We start from the raw sequence: 20,927 nt of genomic DNA, 5'->3' as shown, positions 1-20,927 counted from the left end.
AAAATATCCAAATTTTTATGGATAATGAGCCAAATTTAATTAACAACCTAATTGTGCATGAACATTTACCAATTTAACAATGATGATAACATGATTGAATTCAATGTAGCCATTTGAAAGCGAAAATTGATTACTCAAGTTTTAGGTTAAAGTAAGGCCAACTTTAACGAGCTGAGACAGAGACTACAGTAAACTGGGAAAATCCACTTGTGGGTAAATTTAGTGGAGGATGCTTAAAGAAATGCAATAGAAAACTAGTTTATTCAAGGGCCACAAAGCAGCTTATAAGAGTTACTAAAAGGATTATGAAAGGAAACTTGCCAGAGAAATCAAAATCAATAAGTAAACAATGTATCATTATATAAAGGGTAAGCGGGTGTTTAAAAGCAATGTTGGTCACTAAAGACTGATATTGTCAATGACTATGGGGAAATGGCAGGCATATTGAATAATTATCGTGCCTCAGTATTTACAACAGAAAAGGAAGATAGCTTGCTGGAAGTCCTGAGGAAATTAATAGTGAATTGGGAACAGAGATTGAATAAAATTAATATAAGTAATGTGGAAATTAATGGAATTGAAGAGTGACAAATACCCAGGACCTGACTGTTTCCATCTGAGGGTGCAAATGGCCGTAGGGCAGCACGTTGTGGACACCTTACTCTTATGTTTAGGTGTTCTCTAGATACAGGAGTCATCCCTTTGGTTGAAAAATTGCAAGTCTTTTTTTTAAGAAGAGGGAAAGAAGAAAACCACGGAATTACAGACCTGTTATCCTGACATCTGTGGTGGGGAAATTGTTAGAATCTATAATCAAGGATCGGGTAACTGTACACCCTGAATATTTTCAGTTCATCGGGGAGAGCCAGCATGGATTAAGGCATTTGATGAAGTCCCGCATAACACACTGTTAACTAAAGTAGAAGCCCATGGAAGTGAGGGCAAATTACTGACATGGCTGCAAAATTGGTTGAGTGGCAGGAAACAGAAGTAGGGTTAATGAGTAGCTACTTAAATTGGCAGAATGTGATCAGTGGTGTCCCATAAGGATCTGTTAGGGCCTCAATAATTCACATTATTTATTAATGACTTGGATAATGGCATGGAAAGTCATATCCAAAATTTGACGTTGTAAATAGTGTAGATGATAGCATGAAATTACAAAGGGATATGAATAGACTGGGTAAAACAGTGGCGGATGGAGCTCAATGTAAACCAGTGTGAGGTTATTGCTGAAAAAGGATAGATCAGGGTACTTTGTAGATGGTATGAAATTAAATGTAATGGATCTCCGAAGATACTTGGGATTCATACGCCTGAGTTTTTAAAGTATCATGAACAGGTGCAGATAAAAATCAAGAAAACTGATGGAATCCTGACTTTTATATCTAGAGAACAGAAGTACAAGGAAGTAATTCAATCATGCCAAATTTATGCTGCAGTTATACAAAACCCTGGTTAAACTGTGAGCAGAGCTGTGCGCATCACTTTAGGAGGGATACATTAGCATTGGAGGGAATATAATGTGGGTTTACAAGAACGATACCTGGACTTCAGGGATTGTTATGAGGAGAGATTACACAAATTAGGCCTGCATTCTCTGGAATTTATAAGATTAAAGAGTGATCAGATGGAAGTCTTCAAGATATTAACAGGAAAAGGCAGGATAGATAAATATAAATAATTTCTCGTTTGGGGATTCTCGAATAAGGGCTAGACTGTTCAGGAGAGATGTAAGGAATCGCTACTGTACAGAAGGATTGTTAGATGTTTGGAACTCAACAAATACTTGGATGCTGATTCACTTATTAATTTTAAATCTGAGATAGATCATTTTCTTGTTAAACAATGGTATTAATGAATATGGACTAAAGGCAAGTATATGGAATTAAGCGACAGGTCAGCCATGATCTCATCGGCTGGTGGAACGAGCTGAGAGAGACTGAATGGCCTATTCCTGTTCTTATGTCTCTATAGAACATAGAACATAGAACAATACAGCACAGAACAGGCCCTTCGGCCCACGATGTTGTGCCGAACATTTGTCCTAGCTTAAGCACCTATCGATGTACCTATCCAATTGTCGCTTAAAGGTTGCCAATGATTCTGACTCTGCCACTCCCACAGGCAGCGCATTCCATGCCCCCACCACTCTCTGGGTAAAGAACCCACCCCTGACATCCCCCCTATACCTTCCACCCTTCACCTTAAATTTATGTCCCCTTCTAACACTCTCTTGTACCCGGGGAAAAAGTCTCTGACTGTCTACTCTATCTATTCCCCTGATCATCTTATAAACCTCTATCAAGTTACCCCTCATCTTTCACCGTTCCAATGAGAAAAGGCCTAGCACTCTCAACCTATCCTCATACGACCTATTCTCCATTCCAGGCAACATCCTGGTAAGTCTCCTCTGCACCCTCTCCAAAGCTTCCAAATCTTTCCTAAAGTGAGGCGACCAGAACTGCACACAGTACTCCAAATGGGCCTTACCAAGGTCCTGTACAGCTGCAACATCACCTCACGACTCTTGAATTCAATCCCTCTGCTAATGAACGCTAATACATCATAGGCCTTCTTACAAGCTCTATCCACCTGAGTTGCAACTTTCAAAGTGCTATGAACATAGACCCCAAGATCCCTCTGCTCCTCCACCTTACAAAGAACCCTACCGTTAACCCTGCATTCCGCATTCTTATTTGTCCTTCCAAAACGGACAACCTCACACTTTTTAGATTAGATTAGATTACTTACAGTGTGGAAACAGGCCCTTCAGCCCAACAAGTCCACACCGCCCCGCTGAAGCGCAACCCACCCATACCCCTACATTTACCCCTTACCTAACACTACGGGCAATTTAGCGTGGTCAATTCACCTGACCCTGCACATCTTTGGACTGTGGGAGGAAACCGGAGCACCCGGAGGAAACCCACGCAGACACGGGGAGAACGTGCAAACTCCACACAGTCAGTCGCCTGAGTCGGGAATTGAACCCAGGTCTCTGGCGCTGTGAGGCAGCAGTGCTAACCACTGTGCCACCGTGCCGCCCAAACTTGACAGGGTTGAACTCCATCTGCCACTCCTCAGCCCAGCTCTGCATCATATCTAAGTCCCTTTGCAGCCGACAACAGCCCTCCTCACTATTCACAACTCCACCAAGATAAACTTGCTATAGAGGAAATGCAATGGAAGTTCACTCAGCTAATACTGTGACTGTCCTATGCGGAGAGATTTATTTGACTGAGACTGGACTCACTAGAGTTTAGAAGATGAAAAGGGATCTGATCAAAATACACACAATTTTCAAAGGGTTGGACAGAAAGGATGAAGAGAAGATGCTTTCCCTGGTTGGGGAGTCAAAAAGCACAGGATGCAGAGAAAAAGTTTAATCACTCAAAAGTTAGTAAATTTGTAAAATTCTGTACCACAGGAAACTGTGGAGGTCAAGTCACTGAACATTTTCAAGAAAGAGGTAAATTTTTAAATGTTTTAAAGGCATCAAGTAGGTGGGGAGAAGATGGGAATATGACAATGAGATAGAAAATGAGCCATGATTGTAATGAACAGCAGGAGAGGTTTGGAGGGTTCAATGCTCCTAGTTTCTATGTATTTGTATCTTTGTGGTTCATGACAGAGCAAGCGAACATGCTTTGCCAGCATCTGTCAGCGCTTAGAATAGAAATTATTTGTTGCAACCAAAAATATTTAGTTAATTTAGATCAACCACGGCCTCCTTTCAAGCATTATTGCTAAAGATTTGTTTATTGTACAAAAAGTGACAATTGGTTTCAATAATAGATTGAGTACTTGTCATCTGTGAATAGTTGATCCTGTGTTCTTAACTCAATGCACTTAATATTGCTTTGTGTACTTTTTGTTGTAGGATGGTTAAGCTTATAAATAAAACCGAAATCTGCCTCGTATGTTCTCTTCACCAATTCTGTTTTAGTCTGCAATAAAGGAGTGATTAGAAAAATTAGAGAACAAAATCCTTTCATGGTAAATTGTAAATTCTATTATTGCTTAGCTTTTTGATTATTCACAAATGGAACCCAGATGGACTGTGTAGTTGTTTTTGTCCTCGTCACTAATAAAGTCTATGCATAGACAGACAGATAAAAAGAGCACAGCAGATCAGGCAGCATCTAAGGAGAAGGAGAGTTAATGTTTTGGGCATAAGCCCTTCCTCCTGATGAAAGGCTCATGCCCGAAACCTCAACTGTTCTACTTCTCTGGTGCTGCCTGACCTGCTGTGCTTTTCCAGCACCACACGTTTTGACTCTGACTCTCAAGCATCTGCAGTCCTCACTTTCTCCCAGATAAAAAGAGTTGACTTGATTGGTTAGAGTTTATGAAGTTTGTGTTGGCAGTCTGTCAGTATTTGCTGTCATACCCCTCTGAAACTGTCAAGAACATTCGGCCATAAAGCATGTGAAGATAAGGGAAAAGATTCTGAACTTGCCATTAGCAATACATGCTGTGTGTGTTTACCCCAAACCAAACTAGCAATAACTGAAATGGTTGATAGTTTCAACATTCCTGCTTCAACATCGATTCTGGAAACCACATGAGTAACACTTTGCAAAACTGGATTTTAACACCCAGGTGACTACTGAAATCTGATGACCCTGAAATAAAAGTTCAATACCTGTAAAATCAGAGATTGGTGTAAAGTTTTAATCAATAGATATTTAAAGTAATAATTAAAAAAAATATTTTAGCAATATTTTAACTTTTACAGTCACGCAATATATATATATACTACTGTATTTTGACTGAGTTAAAGTTTTGCCAGAGCAATTCTTAGATCTCTCAGAAAGGCTTGTGTAGGGGTCAACAGCAAATTGCCTTACATTCCTTTCATTTCCAGCTGAAATACGGTTTCCTTTCCTTTAACATGTTGTCACGGGTAAAATCTTTGGGAAGTTTCTACTCCATGTTTGCAGGTCCACTGGTGGCTTAGCAGGCCTATCCATGACCAACAAAGTTTCCCACAGCATAAAGGCCTTGCTGCTACTGGGTACAACTGCAATCACCCTTCTCCTTTTTGCACTGGTGCTTTGGTCAGTCTCAAATGTCTCTTTGGCATCTCTAGGCATCATGATGCATCATGGCCTTTGCTTCCCACTGGCAGTGGTCAATATGGTAGGTATTGCTTGCCATGTTTGCATGGGGCTCCTCTGTTCTATTTACCAATGGACTGCTCTCTGTACAACACAGTCTTGGGCTGGTAATTGCCGGTTATCCATGCAATGGATAACTGGCAATTACCATCCATCCATGCCACCCTAACGCAACTGGCTTTGCAGGAGGATGGCCATAATGCTGGTGATGTTGACTGTTTCGTGGGGTTCAATATTTGTAATTTGGCCTTGCCAGCAGATCTTAGGGATGCTACGTAGGTAACACAAGCGGAGGCTTCAAAAGGTATACATGTCTGCGATAAAGGATCCATGTCATAATACAATACAGAAGGTTGGTGAGGACAATGCTTTTGTACACATGAGTTCGGCCTGTGTTCTACAACTGATTCCTCCATGCCCGTTTATAGAGATGGCCAAAACGCTGATTGGTTTTGAAAGACTAATGTCCACTTTCTTGGCTGTGGTCTCATCAAACGAGATGACACTTCTGAAAAAGCTAAATTGCTTGACAGCATTCTGCTGAATTCCCTCAATGCTAGTACTTAGTGATCAATAATCATCTTGGGTGCAGGTTGATGCAGGATGCCAGCTTTCTTTAAACTGATTTTGAGCCTGAAGGTTTTGGAAAAACATGTTTTTACCTGTTGCAGGTCTGAGTGACTATGCTTAGGATAGTGCTGCATTCAGCAAAAAAGTTCATAAATAGGTTTTTCTATATCTTGTGTGAGCTTGAAGACACCTGAGATTGAAAAGACTTCCATCAGGCCAGAAACGTATAAAATCTTCTGTTGCCCGCTGCCACACCATGCTGAAGAAGATCATGGGTAAACTTGGGTCAACTTATATCCCTGCTCAATGCCATTGCAGATTCTGAAACAGTTTAGGAGATTGCTCTTGTGCTTGACTTGTCCATACTGAATTTCATGAAGCTGCTTTGCTGCAGACTTGGAACCTTGATGGGCAACCAAGATTAAGTCCATTTCTGCTCACAGCATTGAATGTCTTAGAGGTTTTACAAAGGTGATACAGGCTTTTGTTTTGCTGACAGTGTTTTTTCTTGTATTTGAGTGCAAGGGCCTTTCTTTGCTCTGAAATCATGCTGTAGCAGGTGGTGAGAAGAGAGAAACAAAAGAGAAAAACATACTTGACTTCATCCTAACTGATCTGATTGCTGCCACAGTCCTTGTGCAGGCAAAGTCTCATCTTTAGATTGAGGATGCACTCTATTATATTGTGTGGCATTATCATCTTACTAAATGGAATAGACATCAAACACACCTAACAACAAGAAGACTGGCATCCATGAAGTGCCATGGATTATCCGCAGTAGTCGAATTATATACAAATACAAGCTGGAATGTCATGGATGGCATACCCCCAACTCTGCCATTGCCATGAAGCCAGGAGATCATTATTGAGCATTGTTCTCTCATTCCATCTTCAGGATTTTTCTTCTTTCTCTACTTATTAATGTGAGGTTGAGAATTCGCATTTTTTTTCTTTTTTTTGTAGTTTAGCAATAGTAGGAAATGCTTCTAACAGCAACAAGTGAGTTGGGTGGTGGGTAGATAAGCAATATTCTCTCTAAGTTGTGTGTATGTTACGACTTCAAGCTTTTGCATGTGGATATATGTTTCCAAGTTAGAACAGTGAATAGGGAGGAACTTGTAGGTGGTAGCCTAATATAACTGCCACCATTGTCCTGAATTATAGTGGTCATTGGTTTGGAAAATGATGGTCATTGCCTGTCATTTGTGTAGCATGAATCTTACTTGCCACTGTTAGTCCAGTCCTGGATATTACCTAGATCTTGCTGCATTTGGACATACACTACTATGGTATCTGGTTGCAAGTGGTTTACTCATTATTATGCAATCATCAACAAACATCCCCACTTGTGACCTTATGATGGAGGGAAGCTTATTGATAAGCAGCTGCAGATGGTTGGATCTAGGACATAATCCTAAAGAACTCATACAGAGATGTCCTGAAGCTGAGGTGACTGGCTATCCAGAACCACCACCATCTTCCTTTGTGCCAATGCAGAGATTTCCTGCTAATTCCCATTGATTTTTTGCTTGGGCTCCTCGAAGCCTTATTCGGTCAAGTGCAGCTGTGATGTCAAGGGCAGTCACCTTTGTTTCACCTCTCAAATTCATTTCTTTTGTTCATATTTGAACCAAGTATATAATGAGTGGCCCTGGCAGAACACAAACTTGGCGTCAGTGAGCAGGTTGTTGCTAATCAAGTGCTGCATGATAACATTGTTGATGACAATTTGTATCATTTTACTGATGACCGAGAATAAATTAATGGGGGTAGTATTTAGGATTAGTTGCATTACTGTTTAACTAGAGTAATTAGTTCTGTACATCAGGAGCAGCTCATTGCATTTAACTGTTTATCCAATAAAATTAAGATCCTTAATGCACTTAAGTAGCTAGTCAATGCAGTGTAGTAGTACTTTGTAAAACAGATGGACACATCCAGGCCTGTGCTGTCCTGCTTCAAGTTGATCTTATCAATTAAACTTCTTGTTTAGTATGATCCTAAATTTATGAAGTAATGGGTGGTTGCGGTGATTGCAAGTAAGAATCTAATTCAGATGGGATTTAAATTACATAAACTGCAAGAATGAAAGAATTTATAGCTCTTTGCTGAATGGCAAGATTGAATTATTTCATTGAAATCGAATCTGTTATGTTTTTCGTATTATGTAGGCAAGATTCATGCGAATGGCTTTGGTGACTGATTTTGCAGATGGTGATCTTTGCCAGTCAAATGCATGACCTGTCATGTGGGAAATCATGGATGCTGCTAGCGTCCCAGATGGCCCCACGTATGGGAAGTACTCCTAGCTGAAGAAACTTGAACTCTGTGTTTCAGAGTTCAAGTGGTATTTGGTGACGCTGTGGCATATCTATGAGGCTGAGAGTTATATGGATAGCATGTTTAGAGGTGTGATCATATTGCAGCTCACGGGACTGGAAAAAAGAAGGGAATGCATGACCACCAGTCAATCAAAGAAAATCAGGCAGGAAATGCTGTTTGGAGGCATTTTAACTAGCTTGGTGGGAGGCAATACAGAGTATTAGTTCTGAGGAAGGGTCACTCAACCTGAAACGTTTCTCTCCATAGGTGCTGCCAGACATGCTGAGCTTTTTCAGCAATTTCACAGAGTACTAGTACAATAGGGACACGGCATACTTAAGTAAATGAACCAAGGCAGAGCTAGTTTAGCCATGTTCAGTCTGGAGGGAGCAAAGGAAGGTTGAATGTCCTTACCTTTAATGCCAGGACTATTATAGTTATGACATGAGTTTGGGGTGTGGTTGACACATAGAGTTGGGTTGTTGCCTCTCAGAGACATGCTTGAGGGAGAGGCAGGACTTGCAACTCAACATTTTGGAAAATAGGATCTTCAGGCAGGAGAGGGTTGGTAGTGTCACATTATTACTTAAGGGGTCAGTTATTGCAGTAAAGAGGGAATCTTGGAATAGTCTTCAAAAGAGGCTTTGTGGCCAGAGTTTAGAAATAACGAGGGGCACAGTGTTGTGAATGTAGGTACAGGTTCAGGAAGAGGGACTGTGAGAATCTTGAACAGTTTGACATATGGAGTGAGGAAATATTGGAGGTTTTGGCAGGCTTAAAAATGGACACATTTCCAAGTCTAGATGAGTTGTGTCCCAGGCTGTTGTGGGAGACAAGGGAGGAAATCATAGGACTCTGACGCAAATCTTTATTTTGTCTCTGGCCACAGGAATTGCCGGAGGACGGATAATGTGGTTCCACTTTCAAGAAGGGTGATAAAGATAAAATAGACATAAACCTGGCAATTACAGAAGTGAGTTTCACATCAGCTGTTGAAAAACAATTGAAGAAAATTCAGAAGCAGATAATTAATCTCCATTTGGAGAAGCAAGATTTTATCAGGAGTAGTCAACATGGCTTTGTCAGAGACAGATCATGCCTGACCAATTTGATTGAATTTTTTTTGAGAAAGTGACCAAGTGTATAGATGAGGATAGTGCAGTTGGTGTAGTTGATATGGATTTCAACAAGCCTTTTACAAGGTGCCACATGGTAGACTGATAAATAAGGTGAAAGCACGTGGGATCCAGAGTAAATTGGCAAATTGGATCTGAAATTGACTTAGTGGAAGGAGAGAGAGGGTGATGGTACAAAGAATAAAGCATAGGACAAGTTCCTATCAGCCCACCAAGACTGCACTGACACATGATGCCTTTCTAAACTAAAAATATTTTGTCTCTCTGGTGTCTCTATCCTTTTGTCCCTTACCTATTCAAATTTCTGAAAAGATGCCTCTTAAACATTGCTGTTGCCTCCACCAGCCTACACCAGCTCTTTTGGCAATGCCTTCCAGGCACTTAACGTCCTCTATATAATAAAAATCTGTCTCTCACATCAGCTTTAAACTTACCCCTTTTGCCTTAAACCTATATCTCCTTTTAATTGACATTTCTACCGAGGGAAAAAAACTGACTATCCATTCTATCCATGTCTCTCATAATTTTTTAAGCTTCCATCAGGTCACCCCTCATCCTTCAATTTTCAAGTGATAACAAACCAATTTTGACCAATCTCTCCTCATAGTACCCTCTAAACCATCAACATCCTGGTAAACCATTTCTGTACCCCCTCCACATCCTTCTGATAGTGTGATAACTAGAACTGAATACAAATTCCAAATGTGACCTAACTAAAGTTCTACACAGCTGCAAATGATTTGCTAATTTTTAAAATCTATGCCCCAACTGATGAAGGCAAGCATGCCACATGCCTTCTTTACCATCACTTGTATTGCCACTATCAGGGAACTGTGGACCAGTACATCTAGATCCCTTTGAATGATAATGCTACTAAGGTTTCTGCCATTTATTGCATATTACTGCCTGAGTAAACGCCATCTACCATTTCTCTGCCCAAGTCGGTAGCCTATTTATATCCTGCTTTATCCTCTGGCAATTGCCTTCACTATTAGCAGCTCCCCCAATTTTTCTGTTCTCCACAAATTTACTAATCAAGCCACCCAAATTCTCATCCAAATCATTTATACACAGGAACTTTGATTATCCGAAAACCAATTATCCAAAAATCGGGTTATCCGAAGGAGATCTTGAGGTCCTGACAGAAACATGACACCAAAGATGTGTTCTACACTGATCGCGTCTTTTGTTTACAGCAATTAAAAGTGCTGCCACGAACAGTCCTAGACTGATGGGAGCACAGGCACCGTCTCTCTCTCTCTCTCCTTGACACTTTCCCTGGAGTTCTACACAGGCGTGCACCCTAAACCCTCCCTTCCCCAGATAATCTCTTCAACATTGTCCTGTACAGAGCAAAGGTGGAACCTGTCAAAAGGTTGCAGTAAAAGGTTATGTGCGTGCTATTTGGAGGTGTTGGATGAGGTTGGAGGAGCGGACGAGAGCGGTGTTGGATGACGTTGAGGAGTGGGAGGGGGGTGGTGTTGGACGGGGTTGGGGGTGCGGGCGGGGGGGGGTGTTGGACGGGTGGGCAGAGGGGCAGTGTTGGACGGGGATCGGGGGCGGGCAGGGGACAGTGTTCGACGAGGTTGGAGGAGCGGGTGGGGGGATGGTGTTGGACGAGCGGAGGGGGGGGACGGTGTTGGACGGGGTTGGAGGTAGCGGTATTGGATGGGGTTGGGGGGGCGGGCTGGGGACAGTGTTGGACAGGGTTGGGGGTCGCAGGGAGCAAACTATACAGAAAATTCCGAGTCCCAGACAAAAGGCGTTGAATTGATTAACTGAATAATTAATTATCTAAACAAAATAATGCCCACCCATCTCGTTCGGATAATCAAGGTTCCTCTGTATATTACAAACAACAAGGGTCCCAGCACTGATCCCTGTGGAACACCACTGGTCACAGTGGGTTTCCAATCTAAAAACACCTTTCCACCACTATTCTGTCTTCTATGGCTAAGCCAATTCTTTATCCCTATCCCACAGACCCCATAGCTCCAACAATGTCTGTCCACCCCTGGTCTTTTACCCGCACTCAATGTGTTCATAGGGCCCTGTCAACATGACATTGATAACTTCAGTTTCTCTGCCTTCTTCACCCAATCCAATCTATCTTCCCCCGAGCTAAATGCACACTGTGTGCTTAGATCCAACCCTGCCTTTGCTGTTGAGCTTGCCAATAAGGGTGCTGGTGTTGAAGTCTGGCATGCTGACCTCTACATTGTAGTGGCTGAGCACCAGCTCTCAGATACCTCCTCCTATCTTCCTCTGGATCATGACCCCATCATGGCACATCAGGACATTGTATCAACAACAGTTACTAACCTCATTTCATCTAGCGTGGATGGGGAGACTGCTTCGCAGAGCATCTATCTTCTGCCAGCAGAAAAGACCCTGACCTTCAAGTTGCCTGCCACTTTAACATACCACCCTGTTCCGTGGCCAACGTCTCCGTTTCAGGCTTGCTGCAGTGCTCCAGCGAAACTCAGCACTGGCTAGACGAACAACACCTCATTTTCTGCTTGGGGATCCTGTAGCCCTCTGGACTCGAAATAGAGTTCAATAATTTTAGGGCCTGAACTCCCCATTATCACATAGTCTGCCATGACACACTACCTATTGTTAGCCACTAACGGCCTCTATTAACAGCTATTCACCCTCCCAGCCAGATTGTTATCAACTCCTTTGTCTGTCTAACTGTTCTTCTCTCGTTTTCAGCTGTATCCCTACCTATCATTTTCCCCTTACCCCATCCCCCAACCCTGTCTTCTGTACATAAACTGACATTTTTCTAGCTAACATTAGTTTTGATGAAGGGTCACTGGACCTGTATGTTAACTTTGATTTCTCTTTACAGATGCTGTCGGACCTGCTGAGCTTTTCCAGCAACTTCTGTTTTTCTTTCTGATTTAGAGAATCTGCAGTTCTTTCAGTTTTTATTCTGTATGCATCTTAGCAGCTCATGACAGATTCAATATGACTTTACATTTTGCATCAGCCTTTTGCTAAAGAATATATAGAAATATAGAACAGTGTAAAAGGCTATTTGTTTGACTGGAGGCTGATGTTCAGATGGATACCACAGGGATCCACTGGGTACTTTGTTGTTTGTGATATGTATAAATAATATATAAGAAAATGTTGAAATGATGATAAATAAGTTTGTGGATGAAACTGCGATTGGCCAGGTGGTTGACAGTGAGGAAGAAAATTTTAAATTACAGGACGATACAGATGGCAGATTAGTGGCAGCCTGAATTTAACCCTGAAAAGTGGGAAGTGATACATTTTGGAATAAGTAACAAGACAAAAGGTGTACCCAATGAATGGTAGGACATTAGAAAGCTTACAAGACCAGGAGGAGTTTGGAGTGTTTATCCCCATATCCCTGAAGGTTGCAGATCATATTAATAGTATTGTTAAGAAGGCAAATGGGACTTCTGCCTTTGTCAGTTGTGCCATATATTATGAGAGCAGGAATCTTGTATTGGAATTCTACAGGTGTTTAATTAGACTGCAGTTTGGAGTACTGTGTGCAGTTCTGGTGACTGCTCAATAGGAGGGATGTTATTGCACTGAAGGGGTTACAGAGAAGGTTCACCAGTATGTTGCCTGGGATGGAGCAGTTTTGCTATGAAGAGAGGCTGGATAAGCTCATAATATTTTATTTGGAACAGTGAAGGTTGATAGGAGACCTGATAGAGATCTATAACTATGGGGGCGTGGGCAAAAGCAGCTGTTCCCATTAGTTGAAGGGTCACTAACAAGGCGTCATAATTTTAAGGTGAAAGACAGGGGATTTAGAGGGTTTTCATGGAAATTTATTTTCAACGAGAGGGTAGTGGGAATCTGGAATGCACTGCCTAGGAGGGTAGTTGAGGCAAGAAACTTTACAAATCTTCAAACCCAGATTGTTATTATCACATAGCATTGCTTAATTAATCCATCCTGTTGCTGTTCTTTGTGATGGACTTTGGCCCTTAACCTTGAAAGAAAGCATCATCTTCTGACAATATCTTTCCAGTTTGTGGTGTGTGACTAATTTTTATTTGAACTTATTATTGCTGCCACTGATTTTAATAGTATTTGGTGATTGAAGGTCTCCGATGCATTTATTTCTTTCAACCAACTACAGAGGAACCTCGATTATCCGAACGGTACGCGCAGGGGGTATTTTGTCAAATAATCAAATGTTCGGATAATTGAATGCCGGATAACACCATTTAGCCAGGCATTGGGATCTTGTGATCCGAAATTCAGACAATTGAATGCCGGATAATCGAGTTTGTCTGCATTAACTTCAAGTGTTTATCCTGAAATTTGTATGAAGGTATTGAGTTGGACAGAAAACACTTTCTGATTACTTTCCTGACAGGTCTGCTATAAACTAAAGTAGCTCAATTTTCTTGATAACACATTAAAGACCAGAGGTGAAAGGACTCCTAATGTACTGCACCTTTTAATTTTCTCTAATCTACCAGTTCCTATTTTCTATCTTAATTCCTAAATGACAAAATATTTAAAATGAAACAATTTTAGACAATTTTCTTTATCACATAAAATATGCAACATTGAAAAAGCAATCAAATTATTTTGTTAAAAATCACTTAACACCAGGTTATAGTCCAACAGGTTTATTTAGAAGCACTAGCTTTCAGAGTGCTGCTCCTTTGTCAGCTGGTGTCCACAACCACCTAATGAAGGAGCAGTGCTCTGAAAGCTGGTGATTTGTACACCCCACTCCAACACTGGCACCTCCAAACCAATCAAATTATTTAGCTTTTACAAATGAAAACCTAAATAGATTTTAATTGAAAAGGTGCAGTACATTTGGAGGCCTTTCACTTCTGGACTTTAATAATGTCCACATTGCCAGATCTATTTCTTTACTCAATGTCTCTCTTATCTAATATTAATTCTGCACTTAACTTCAATTTTGATAGGTATGGGGCCACAGCACAGAAACTGCTGTTTATTTGGAGTCAATTGGTACTAAATTGACAATCTCACTCAGGCAGTCCATGGGGCTGATTACTAGGCGAATTGCAAATAACACGTTAGTGCAGTAAAGAATGTTTACACTGCAGTTGAGAAATGTTGTTGTGCAATAGAGAGTACTTTAAAGGTCATCATGGCAGTGTAAAATGGGAATGCTTAATGCTGTGGCTGGATAAGCAAGATGGAAATGTATTCCTTTCTCAGTGCTGGTATTTTGCATCTTGTGCACAAAGCATAGTCTAGAAAATTGAAACAAATATAGATTTTTGAAAAAGTAAATATCTTTATTAACACTGATCTTTTGATCAAAAAAATCTATTTATGTATGCTTAGGTAAAAATAATCGTAATCATATAATGGAGCATCCCCTGTTGTTGTATGACATTTGAAAAAAACCTATAGCAGTTTCTTGAGTGCAGACCTTTTGTATATTTTAGTGTATTCCTTTATAGGCTTTAACTTGCTTATAGTCAGATGGAAGGATTTACATCTACATGACTTTGTAATGATTAGAATATTGACTATATTAATATCCATAATTACCAAATTCCCACCAATAAAAATGTGAGTGCCCACATACACTTTTTAGTAGATCCTATAGTAGCTTATGTAAAATTTACTGTCCGGTATGGTTTAATTAACATTGATGTGCAGAAAGCCAAATGCAATGAGCAGCTACGAAAAGTCTTGTTCGGAGGCCTGTGGATGACTAGTGCAGATTAATTGCCACCTTTAGAACAAGTCAAATAAAATTCCCTGTCAAAATCAATTTGAACAATAGTATTAATTCAGATCCGTTCACCTATTATGTTTCTTTTGCTCAGAATTCCTTAATGCATAACTGATAAATAGGAATGTGATTAATTCTGCTAAGTCAGTATTTAATGTATTCAAAGATTAATATGATTTTAAATAATAAGCATGTAGACAGTCTAGAATAAAGTCAATATTGTTCCAACTTCATAATTATTAATAATCTTTCATTCTAAATCTAAACCTAATTCAAAATCACCTTAACAGAAAAGTAATGTATGAAGGATTTGTTAGTGAATTAAACAAAATATAATGTGTTTAATATAACAGGTCTTTGGATGAAATAAGGCTGTCAGCTAGATTTTAAATGGATGGCAGAGTTTGAGGCAGTTTATTTGCTGTGTGCATTACAAGATATAGGTCACCCAAAACATTGTCATTCAAGATTTGTAGACTGGTTTTAGAAGCTGTCTTGTGGAAGATGGATCAAATTAGACATATTTGTGATAAATCTATTCAAATCATGCATATCTTTCTGGTGTTGTACTGTTCCTCAACTGGGAAGCATTCGGTTTTTTTTTCTACTATTTTCGTTCTTTTTGGAAATGATTGTTTCAGAGGTTCATAAAAGGAAATTGTAATCTCGTTTGTGCTGACATTATGTTAAAGAGAAGCAAAGTGCTTGGAGACACTCTGAAATGACCAACTGTACGAAACGATATAAGGTACTGGTTCGCACCCATTTCAGTATTAAGCCACACTTCATTGAGAAAAACAATTCCAACTTTTTAAAAATGATGGCTCATAAATTACTCATTAATTTGCGTTTACTATGCCATGATAGGAATGGAAACACTCAGTGATTGGTGAGGCCACCTTATACTCTGCCTGCTATCCATCATCCAGCTGCCTTTCAGCATCTTGCTGAACTCACCATCAGTCATGGCAAGGAAGTTGAGAAGGGCCTTTGTGAGGTAGTGAGCCAAACTCTCCAACTCAGGCTCAGCTCAAAGGCTGGTTCGATGTGTTGCAGCTCATCCAGTCATAGAGGTCTACAGCATAACAAAAGGCCTTCATACTTACCGTGTTCTCAGCTCTGTTGTAGCACAGCCCACAATCCATGGTAGCAGAGGCATGTGATCTAACTGACTCCACCCAACAAAGGGGCAAAAGCCAAAGGTGACAAATTCCCTGGCTCCACATACTAATTGACAGCACCATGCCTCAGTCAGATGCTGGGAACTGGACCCAACCTTTGCTTGCATACTGAGTGACAGCATTGTTCTCCAATCCTACACTGGCAACTGTAATCCTGACTGTAATCCCAGGATGAAGGGCAAATGGAACCCTGGACCCAGGTCAAATGCCAAAGGCTTGGAGAGGAAGGATCTATGGTTTAGTGGGAATGTGGTCAAAAGAGAATGCAGCTTGTCTCATTTCCAAGATGAGCTCAGAGATGGATTGTGGGTTTTTTGTTAGAGTAATTACAAATTAATTCCACTTGCGAACTCTCTCCTGTTAACCCTCTAACATGTTCTGTTTTCAATGTTTCTGAGTTATCACCTTAAAGGAAGCTATAGTCTTTGTTTTAATTACTTAGTTTACTTAGGCAGACACTTCGGATAGGGTACTTACACTCGGGCGAGAAAATTTCCAAGACTGAAACAAGGGCCTATATGTCGTTCCCATAGGTCTTGTAAAGGCATTTGATGCTGTGAGTAGAGATGGGCTTTGGAAAACTTGGATGCCCACCCAGGTTCAATATTTATTGCCTATCCCTAATTGACCAGAGGACAATTGAGAGTCCACCACATTGCTGTGGGTCTCGAGTCTCATGTAGCCAGATCAGGAAAAGATGAAAGTCTCCTTCCCTAAATGAACAAGTAATGCACAACAGCGACCTCTCAAGTTTCAAAACATTGACCCCATGAATGATTGTGAAGTAACTGCAGCCTTGCAGCACAAGCCATACAAAGCCACCAGCCTGATCACCTTTCTGTGATGCACCAAGTCATGGGTTTTGTACAACAATCATGTAAGTGTTCTGGTGTATCCCATCAATGCTACCACCACACTATTCTCAAGGTCTGCAGGCAGGACATGCATTATAAACATTGAAATCTTGGAAACTATCAACATCACCAGTATTGAGGCCATCTTTCTGCAAAGTGAGCTACCTTAGGTGGGTCACATTACTCAGCTTGATAATATTTGCCTACAAAGATCATGTTGCATGGAGAGCTGACCACTGGTAGCCCGAACAAAGGGGCCCCAAACTAATATTTCAAGCAATCACTATCCATTGTGTGACATGTTGACCATTACCAGCAGGAAGTTCAGTGCATATATCATGATGCCTAGGGATGCTACATCAAAAGTGTTATGGACACCTTTGAAACTGAGCAAAGAACTAACATAATAGAGAAGAAGACAAGAAAGATAGATCCAATGCATTCAGTAGCATCTGCAGCCTTCACTTATATTACTGTGGAAGATTTTGCTGATCATGTATAGGCCTGACCAGCTACCAGTGGGTCTGCCAATAATGAGTAAAGCTTTTCTAAAAATGTTCATCTGCAAAGAAATGCTGAGAGAGAGAGAGAGAGAGCGCTTTTAACTGCTTCCTACTCCAAAATGTTCCATTATTGTATGTTCTTTGCCTGGAAAAATTTATCCTAACCCCTCTCCTCTCTCATTCTGAATTTGATATTTATAAGGGAAGAAATAATGTTTTCTGAGCAAAACCTTTACTATTCCAGAGGTGAGAATGACTGCCCTTGATATAAAGGCTGCATTTTGTTTTTTTGTTCATTCATGGCTATGGGTGTCACGGGCTAGGTCAGTATTTATTGCCTATCCTTAATTGCTCAAAGGATAGTTGAGAATCAACCACATTGCTGTGGGTCTAGAGTCACATGTAGGTGAGATCAACTAAGTATGGCAGTTTCCTTTTCTAACAACATTAATGAACCACATGGGCTTTTCCGGTAATAAGCAATGGTCTCATGGTCATCATTAGACTCTTAATTCCAGATTTTTAAAATTGTATTCAAATTGCATCATCTACTATGGCAGGATTTGAACTCAGGTCCCTTGAACATTCATCTGATTAAGTCTCCATGAGGATCTTATAAGTTTCAATTAAGTTACTTCTAACTTCTAAAATTAGGACAATACAGGCCAAGCCTGTGTAGCCTTTTCTCACAAGGCAGTCAACTCATTGCAGGTATTATTCTAGTAACCCTTCTCTTAATTGCTTTCAATAACTTCCATGAGTAGGGCGACCAGTACTGTAAACAGTGCTCCAGATGCAATCTAACCAGTCTGAATATTTACTGTTTTTTGTATTTGAACTGATTAGAGATGCACAGAACATGTTTGATTGCCGGTTTTTAAATTGCCAATCGGAAAGCATAACACAGATCAGGCTTACTGTTTCTTAATAACTGCACCTGATTGCAGGTGAAGAAACATATATCTATTAAATGCTTTATTCCATAAATTTAAAGTCAGGAACTGCTGAAAAGAGGAAAGCAATGGAATGGGGTGTTTTGGGCTGCTTGAGAGTCAGAAAAGGGACTGCAGGTCTGGCTAGGATAGGAGACTGATGGACAGGAATACTCTGAAAGAGGGCCAAATGAACTGAAAGGAGCCAAGGACAATATGAGTTCCTTTCTTGTGGACTCCCTCTCCCAAAAGGTAACTGGACTCTATTCTGTCAGATTTCCTGTCCTGGGTTCTTCCAGATTCTGCCCTGGTTGTTGTACCAATACCCTGCCCTCTCCTCATCCCTCAAACTGTTTTCTTCATGTACTCTTGTGAGTTTGTACATATGGTTAATATTTGCTAACTTACACACATGAACTTCTGTGTGTTTCTGACATATTGTAAAAACTAAACCTAAAGGTCTTTATCATCTGGTCTGCGTTCCTTGCCACTTGTTGTTATTTTTAAGCATGTTATTTTGTGATGATGTAAGCGAGTCAATAAATGGTCAGTGGCATCTAATCTGATTATTATATACATTCTTAAGGTCCTCCAAATGATTTTTGAGTTGGTTTTTCTGACATTTTTAGAGATTAGGCTTCATTCCTGTTTAATTGCCATTCATTATATTACACTTTTTGTAATTCTTTTCTTGTCATTGCAGACTGTGGGATGATGGAATAATTGACCCTGCTGACACAAGGCTGGTATTAGGCCTAAGTCTAAGTGCTGCTCTCAATGCACCCACAATGAAGACAAACTTTGGCATCTTCAGGATGTAACCAAAGCATTTATTTATTCAACACAAGTATTTCCCAACTTCTGATGACGACGGGAGAATGGAATCAAAATATAACACAATTGATGAACTGTAACCTTTGTGAAATAAAACTTAAAATTCCAATACCATCTTTTAAAAATAAAATTTTTCAATAACTGAGAAACTCAGATCAAAAACTGACTAACCATGCTAGTACATATGAAAATATGGGTTCACATGTTAGTGATAGACTTAGATTAATCTGTTTTAGTCTTAATGGAGGCTTGATACTTTTGTGGTTTGTGTGCTGCTTACATTGCAGTGTTTTTCATATTTTCTTATGATAGTTTTCTTTTGACCTCATTATCCTTCTACTATCAATAGCCTGGTTCTAACGGTGAGAAAGGATTATGTGTGAGTTCTTACCTGTTCAATTTACCTGTCTTCATGATTTGTGAGATAGATATGACCTGCATTAGGATTAAAAGTGGAATTTATTAAGCCATGTCTCTCACCCCCACCTACTCCTGTACCTTTAGTGCTCTTAGCTTATGTTTTTTGGCCTTTAGTTTTATAATACAGCAGCAATTTGATTATAAAATAATTTTGTAATGAATTTGTCATATACACATTTTAAAAAAGGTCAGAAGAGGTAGTTTCTCATTAATTCAAACTGGTGATTATTGATGACTGCTTCCTGCAAACAGACCAGCTTCTGAATATTTCTAGTGTTAATAGGTAGAGTCTGGGATGAATCCGATCAAGGTATCCTTATGTTGTTTAGATAGTTTTACAATATATTTTATATAATGCTAACCACAATTTTCTTACAAGATAAGAATAAAAAAAAACAAAAATAAGGTTAAGGGACAAAAAGTTGAAAGTGAAATTGAACTGTTTTTCAGACTGAAAGTAATTATTCACTGCTTTTCTCCGGGAATCTCCGTTAGGGCAACTGTTCTTTGACTACGTAAACAAAAATGTGAATGACAATATTTGGAAATGAAATAAAGATTGGATGAAGAGAATTTTAGTAGTATATTTTTAGACTGGTGAAATGGGAAGTAACATGTCAGATGAAATTTTCTGTGGAAAAGTGTGACCATGAAATATAAGAACATAAGTAGGCCGCTCAGCCCATTGAATCTGCTGTACCATTTAATAAGATCATGATAATCCGCAGCTCTACTTTCCTGTCTTTTCTCCATAACCCTTGGTTCCCTTGCTGATTAAACATTTGTATCTCAGCCTCAACAGCCCTCTGTGGTAAAGAATTCCACAAACTATCAATCCTCTGAGAGAAGAAATTCCTCTTCATCTCTGTCTTAAATGTGTGACCGTAATTCTGTGCTCTAGTCCTAAACTCTCCCACAAGAATAAACAAACTATCAGCATTTGCCCTATCAAGTCCTCAAAGAATCCTGTAGGTTTCAATAAGCTTGTTTCTTATTCTTCTGAATTCCCATGAGTGCTGGCCCAACCTACTCATCGATTCTTTATAGAACTGTTTCTTCATACCTGGTATCAACCTAATGAACCTTCTTTGGATGGTCTCCAGTGCGAGCGGATCTTTCTTTAGATAAGGGGCCCATAGCTCTTTGCAGTATTCCAGCTGTGGTCTGGCTAGTGCATTGCAGAGTTTTACCAAATCCTACCTATTTTTTTACAGCACTCCCTTTGAAATAAAGGCCGACAGTCCACTTGCCTTCCCTGTTATGTGCTGAAGTTGGATGCTAGCTTTTTATAATTCATGGATTCACAGTTGCGAGTCAATCCCTCTGT

At 40.1% G+C, this 20,927-nt stretch overlaps 1 protein-coding gene across 1 annotated transcript in view; it reads left to right on the top strand.

The window, feature by feature from the left end:
- mccc2 (methylcrotonyl-CoA carboxylase subunit 2) overlaps nucleotides 1–20,173 on the top strand; it is a 134,217-nt gene extending 114,044 nt beyond the window's left edge. The window contains exon 17 of the mRNA XM_072581996.1: nucleotides 19,050–20,173. Coding sequence (XP_072438097.1) covers nucleotides 19,050–19,167 — 118 coding nt within the window. The 3' untranslated portion in view covers nucleotides 19,168–20,173. The remainder of the gene's footprint in view (nucleotides 1–19,049) is intronic.
- The last annotated feature ends 754 nt before the right edge of the window (nucleotides 20,174–20,927 follow it).

The sequence above is a fragment of the Chiloscyllium punctatum genome, chromosome 2 (assembly GCF_047496795.1).
Source record: "Chiloscyllium punctatum isolate Juve2018m chromosome 2, sChiPun1.3, whole genome shotgun sequence".
Taxonomy (NCBI): Eukaryota; Metazoa; Chordata; class Chondrichthyes; order Orectolobiformes; family Hemiscylliidae; genus Chiloscyllium; species Chiloscyllium punctatum.
The sequence above is the reverse complement of the archived record's forward strand: the minus strand, read 5'-3'. Positions and strand labels throughout refer to the sequence as shown.